The sequence below is a fragment of the Chaetura pelagica genome, unplaced genomic scaffold (assembly GCF_000747805.2).
Source record: "Chaetura pelagica isolate M959 unplaced genomic scaffold, ChaPel_1.0 scaffold17, whole genome shotgun sequence".
Taxonomy (NCBI): Eukaryota; Metazoa; Chordata; class Aves; order Apodiformes; family Apodidae; genus Chaetura; species Chaetura pelagica.
The window spans coordinates 1,791,745-1,798,790 of NW_009970726.1; the positions used below are offsets into that span (position 1 = coordinate 1,791,745).

The 7,046-nt window shown below is 40.3% G+C and overlaps 1 protein-coding gene across 1 annotated transcript in view; it reads left to right on the forward strand.

Moving 5' to 3' along the window:
• The first annotated feature begins 1,661 nt into the window (after positions 1-1,661).
• The window catches only part of LOC104397085 (polycomb complex protein BMI-1), a 45,369-nt gene continuing 39,984 nt past the window's right edge, over positions 1,662-7,046 (forward strand). The window contains exon 1 of the mRNA XM_010007016.1: positions 1,662-1,726. Within this exon, the coding sequence (XP_010005318.1) occupies positions 1,662-1,726 (65 nt within the window). The remainder of the gene's footprint in view (positions 1,727-7,046) is intronic.

Consider the following 7,046-nt stretch of genomic DNA (forward strand, 5'->3'; position numbering starts at 1 on the left):
AAAAGGTAATTTTATGCGACTGCAGTTAGACTGTTTTAAAACAGGCAGCATCGCTCTGCATGTCTGTAGGTAAATTGTATTTTCCTTTCTAAGTGACAACAGCAGAGAAGGAAAGCTGATGTTCCTATTCTCGTTTTATCAGACTGTCCTTCCCACATTACCTTACAATAAATCTGTACCTACAGCTCGGCCAAAAACAAAGGTTTCAGGTCCATACCTGAGCAAATGTTTTTCCCTTTTCTTTCACATGCTGCTAATATTTGAGTCTCTTTGGGGTCTTACAGTATCGTTTGCTTCCTGTTGTCTCCCTGAAGCTCTGCCCGATGGCTCTTCAGGCTCTTCAGGAAGTCTCTGGAGTGGGGCAGGCACACAACACCATCGCACACGGGTGGGTGCTGACTCCTTTCCAAGCAGGTGCTGGTTATCTCCTCCCCTCTGCCCACCCAAGATGAAGAAGTCCCAGCTCATTCCTGGAACCAGAGTCTTCAGCAGCAGGAGTGAGACTGAGGGCGTGTTACTCCAGCTTTCACACTTTGCACAAGACCCTGCTCTTCAACACTGAAGACTCCATTTCTCAGCCCACTGAGTAACATCAAGCTGACCATTTATTGTTCACAGCTCAACCTTTCCAGTTTTTCCAATACTTTGAAAGGAGCTACATAAATGTCTGTATTATCACAGCACTGCTCCATTTTTTGTCGCGTAATGCTGGAACCCTCCTGACTGACACCTTTAACACATGCAGAAAGACAAGACATGCAAGCCCAGTAATTAAAGCAATTATTCTGAAGATTGCTTTTTGGGCATCATGCCCACTGCTTTTCTACCCCTCTGCTGCTCTCAGTGTCAGAAGAATCAGTTAACAGGCTGGACACTTCTGTTTTCTCTATGTAGGAGGACAAGCAAACAGTTGTGTGATTTTATGTACAAGCCAATGCAAATTCTTTAGTGTGAGGGTGGTTAGACACTGGCACAGGTTGGCCAGGGAAGTTGTGGAGGCCCCATCCCTGGAAGTGCTTAAGGCCAGGTTGGATGGGGCTCCAAGCAACATAGTCTAGGGGAGGAGTTCCTGCCCATGCAGGGGCCTTGGAACTAGAGGATCTTTAAGGTCCCTTTCAACCCAAGCCATTCTATGATTCTATGGTTCTATGAAATCACAATATTCCACTTCAAACAAAAAGCTGACCCCTGGACCTGCACTGATGAACACTTGGTTATGGATTTTGGGTCCTGAAACATTTTTGTAGCTTTTCCTTGGCTGCTGCAAAGTCACCCATTATACACAACCCGAAATGTAATTCCCAAACATCATTGCAAAATTGCCCTATTATTATATTTAAAAGGTAATTTTATGCGACTGCAGTTAGACTGTTTTAAAACAGGCAGCATCGCTCTGCATGTCTGTAGGTAAATTGTATTTTCCTTTCTAAGTGACAACAGCAGAGAAGGAAAGCTGATGTTCCTATTCTCGTTTTATCAGACTGTCCTTCCCACATTACCTTACAATAAATCTGTACCTACAGCTCGGCCAAAAACAAAGGTTTCAGGTCCATACCTGAGCAAATGTTTTTCCCTTTTCTTTCACATGCTGCTAATATTTGAGTCTCTTTGGGGTCTTACAGTATCGTTTGCTTCCTGTTGTCTCCCTGAAGCTCTGCCCGATGGCTCTTCAGGCTCTTCAGGAAGTCTCTGGAGTGGGGCAGGCACACAACACCATCGCACACGGGTGGGTGCTGACTCCTTTCCAAGCAGGTGCTGGTTATCTCCTCCCCTCTGCCCACCCAAGATGAAGAAGTCCCAGCTCATTCCTGGAACCAGAGTCTTCAGCAGCAGGAGTGAGACTGAGGGCGTGTTACTCCAGCTTTCACACTTTGCACAAGACCCTGCTCTTCAACACTGAAGACTCCATTTCTCAGCCCACTGAGTAACATCAAGCTGACCATTTATTGTTCACAGCTCAACCTTTCCAGTTTTTCCAATACTTTGAAAGGAGCTACATAAATGTCTGTATTATCACAGCACTGCTCCATTTTTTGTCGCGTAATGCTGGAACCCTCCTGACTGACACCTTTAACACATGCAGAAAGACAAGACATGCAAGCCCAGTAATTAAAGCAATTATTCTGAAGATTGCTTTTTGGGCATCATGCCCACTGCTTTTCTACCCCTCTGCTGCTCTCAGTGTCAGAAGAATCAGTTAACAGGCTGGACACTTCTGTTTTCTCTATGTAGGAGGACAAGCAAACAGTTGTGTGATTTTATGTACAAGCCAATGCAAATTCTTTAGTGTGAGGGTGGTTAGACACTGGCACAGGTTGGCCAGGGAAGTTGTGGAGGCCCCATCCCTGGAAGTGCTTAAGGCCAGGTTGGATGGGGCTCCAAGCAACATAGTCTAGGGGAGGAGTTCCTGCCCATGCAGGGGCCTTGGAACTAGAGGATCTTTAAGGTCCCTTTCAACCCAAGCCATTCTATGATTCTATGGTTCTATGAAATCACAATATTCCACTTCAAACAAAAAGCTGACCCCTGGACCTGCACTGATGAACACTTGGTTATGGATTTTGGGTCCTGAAACATTTTTGTTTATAGACATGAATATTCCCATTAGTTGTAATGGATGTAAACTTGACCGTTCTCAAAATCCATGTGATGCTGATACTAAGCACAAGCTCTACGTTTGAGGTGTCTGAGAGGAACCTGGGCGGGCGGGACCTGGCGTTAGCCATCGAAGGCTGCCTGTTCTGTGCATCAGGACAGTGAGGGTGCTGCAGGTGAGGCCACAGCGTTACTTGGCACCTTCTGCTCAGCATTCCTCCTCACCACATCTTGGGAGTCTTTCATTTAAAGTCTTACAAGGTAAAGAAGAAAATAAAAAGCACACACACAGCAGCAAATGCTACCTCCTCAGCTTGAAACCCACAGACCAGCAGAGGTCTGAGGATGGGTGACTGCAGCTGCCTGCTGCAGCCCAGCCAGGGAGCCGTCCTACCTGGGAGCAACACACTGCTCCAGAAATGGAAACCATTTGCTATCTCTATCCTTAAGAGAAGGTTCCTGACTGTATCTTCAGAAGAAACCAAGTGCTGTTAAAGGTATTCAGAAACCAGAAAGGGATGCTACTTTAGATTAATTGTCCCTTCTATCAGTTCTTTGGTTTTTATTTCTGGACAGCTCTCTTCCATGATCTGCTGTTTCTCATGAGTCATTTAATTTTTTCCAATATCTAGTATATATCATTTAAACACCATTATTGGATTCACTAATTATGGATTATATGTAATTTTTTATTTTTTACAAAACCATACATGTATACAAATACATTACATATGAACATATGAAAAATAGGATGCAATGTAATGTTAAAATATTTTCTGTCATATAATATTTAAAGATCTTATAACATTATTCTATTGCTATTGTGGGAACTATGAACTTAAAAGTGTTCATTGCTTTGACATCCATGACCTTCTTCAGATATAAGATCTGGTTCCTGAATGTCAGAGAAAGCTAAGATAGGGCAGAGGGGGAAACTGGGTATAGTTTTTGAGTTTTATAAACATACCATACATTTATCTTCCATTCAGAAAAATAATTCCAGTTATTCACCCAGAACTGTTTCTAACATCACTTCAGTAGGACATAACAGAAAAAAAAAACAACCTTCCCTCTTTTATCACAGAATTGCTCATTAGCTGCTCTATTTCTACAATTTCTCACAGGAAAGGATCTTTTACCCCCCAACAAGCACCTGGATCTACATTATTTATTATTCTACGCATCATTTTTGGTCAACTCTTTGTCAGCTTTTGAGTTACAACTCAGCCCAAACTACAAAAATTCATGGTCACAAAAATACTCAGAACAGCTACTCAGTTTCTGCCCAAATGTATTTCTTCCTGCTTAGTTTGTAACAGAAGTCTGTAAGTGAACTGCTTACCAGTCAAAGATTTCTTGCATTTTCCTCTGAAACATATCATTCTAGTCCTTACCAAAACCAAGACGTTAAAAAAAATGGACAACTAACATAGTTCAAAATTGTTATTAAAATTATTAAAAGCAGAGAGTAAGTTTTCCATGACAAAAGTTTTTTCTTTATGGAGCTGCAAGCATCGAATCATGGGAAGTACTACTTTTGAATTAGGATTCAAAAGGTTGGAAGAAACATCTACAGACAGTTTTTCTTGTTTATTTTCAACACTTCTGTTCTTTTCATTCTTAAAAAAATGCATTTGGAGGTGTTTTTATTAATTTGTTTGTATACAGATTCCCCATCTGTCAGATGAAGAGGTGGCTTACCATGTATTTTTTTAAGGCTTTATTAACTAAATGCTTCTATTCCTGTGTCTGTTAGTAAAACCAGGAAAGTGTTATAACTGATAGGACACCCCTACAAATAGGATCAACTTACTCTAAAAAGCAAAGAACAAGACTGAACATCAGTATGTTACTGACCTCTCTGGTTCAGTTAGCTCTGGCTTCTCTTATAACACAAGTCACATGAAATAAGATTGTACATAGATAAGAAAACCCAGAGATCTTGGGGTATTGCTAATGGCAGATTGTTGGGTAACCTAAAAGTCAACAGTTCTCCCAAACTCCATAACCATGTGTACAAAAAGGTCATGGCATAGGCTGCCTGGTTCTTGGTCATAAAATGTATGGCTGCTCTTATGTTCAGGAGAGACAAAAAGTTGTTTTAATTGACTTGCAATAAAGTTATAGAACACTTTTGGCTATAGTCAGCAATTTGGAATGCACTCTGCAGCTGTCTATGGCAATAAAATTCCGAACCAAATAGGACTGCATTCAGAATTGATTCCAGTCTTGCCTGACCTACTATAAGGGGAATATTGCATTGCAATACCCTGAGATCTGTCTGTTCTGAGTGACTACTGAAAAGAGTACAATCATCATTGCAATCAGTTTAATAGTTTACACACAAAAAAACCCCACAAAAACCCCCAAACCAACAACAACCAACCAACCAACCAAACAAACAAAACAAAACAATCGAGTCTTAAGATACTGTGTCAAAATACTGAAAAGAAAAACATTTTTCTGGTATAAGAAGGGAGCATAACACCAAAGAGATTAATAATGGTGCTTCTCACATAGCACTTATTTCTCTCAAGCATTTATTGTAGTTATGGTACAAAAGGGAGAGATTTCCTGTCCTTGAAGGTTTTTTTGAACTGCACCTACTAAAAATGCTTAAGACTTTTTAAAATAACAGTGACCACCATGAAAATGAGAATGAATCTTATGCAACTGAACTTTAATGTTTTCTCTATAGAACACACAGGAAAGCAGAGGAATTGCCAACCTGTGTTTTCAGGAGCAGCAACCTGTTTACACTTTTTCTCAAGTCCAGGATTCAGATTTAAGTTCTAAACATAGGCCTCAGTTTGGGAAAGCAACTGTATTCAGAGCAATATGAAAGTATTTGTTAGCTTCAACTACAATCATGTTAGTAGCATGGTATAAAAGTATTTTCCTCAATAGGTTTAATTTGAGGAGAAAAAAAACAAACTGAATGGCAAATTTTAGAGCAGACTCAAATCCTATCTTTGTTAGAAATGAAACAAAAATCTTGTATCCTTGCCATGCTTAGGAAAACACATCTCCCTGAAATATTCTCACCAGAAAACATCTACCTCAGTTCTAAAATTTATTTTGCAGTTGATCACACTAGTCACCTTCACATCTGTTGGAAGTGGTATAATTCAGCCAGAAAAATAATGTTTGAAGGGAGGGCAATGAGAAAGGAAAATGCAGGTAAGCTTTGTGGATCCACTCCAGATACTTTCAAACAGGAATCTGACATGTTCGGCCAAGCAACAAACTTAAGAAATATGTGCTGACAAGTTGTAGGGGCAGCAGCGCTTCTGGAGGCCTTTTCTTCTTAATCAGACTGTTCCAAAGAGATCAGGCATCAAATTCAGGTGTCAGTGCTTTTTTCAGGATGCATTTACAGGCTCAAAATATTCTTGCATTGCCTTCTAGAAGAGCTCTGTGTGAAAGATGACACAGAGATTCCAAAGAACCATGGAGAAGCCATAATATTTTAGCTCTCCTAGCTACATTTATTAGCAGCCATCAAAGGTTTATAAGAGGTTACTGATCCTAGAACTCTAGTGTCAAAGTGGAGGGAAGTTATGACACATCACCATGAAAACCCTTTGAATTCCCATGGTTATGGTTAGGTCCAGCAGAGTTCTAGCTCTCTCAAACACCTCTGGTGCAAGGAAGCTGCTTCTCTGTTCCCTGGCTGCCCCTTGCCATGCAAACAGCTTCCTGCAGGACCTCAGGGTATCAAACATATTGTTGGCCTGAACCTGCAATGAAAACCTCCTTCTTGGAGTTATAACAGGAATGGTATACAAGAGATTTGTCTTATTCCTTGTAAGGATTATGTAAGAGATGTTCAGAATATTCTGGGTAATGCACAGCAGAGAGAAACTGAAGAATACAAACCTCTCCTAGTTATAACCAATCTCTTTTCTTCATATGGTCTCAGACATGGACAGATGCTACAGCCATGGGGCCTAGATCAAAAACTAAAAGCAGAACTAAAACTAGATTTCACTGTCCTACAACTGAGTGGGAGAGAGAAAAATGGAGGAGGTTTATACTTACCTCAGTTGAAATAAGGGACAATGTATTTCTACTGTTCTATGAAACTTCATAATCACTTAGCAGAGATAGGAATTCATTTGGGTGCTGGAATATTTAAATAATTTAAAAAACCAAACCCAAAACCGAAACAAAACAAAAACAACAACAAAACAAACACACACACAAAAAAAAAAACAGATAAAAAAAAACTCCAACAAAACATAGTAAAGCCCCAAAACTGAGCTTACCTATACTAATGCCAAATGCTGGGAAGTATGAGGTAGAGAAAGATAAGAGACTGGAGAGTAAAGAGAGACAGATTAGTGAGAAAAGAGAGAATAAAGTAGAGTGTGAGTGAAACGAAAGGATAAAAAATCAGAAAGTGAAAGGAAGTCTGAATTAGCTCATTTTTCAGACAGGCCATATTCCTG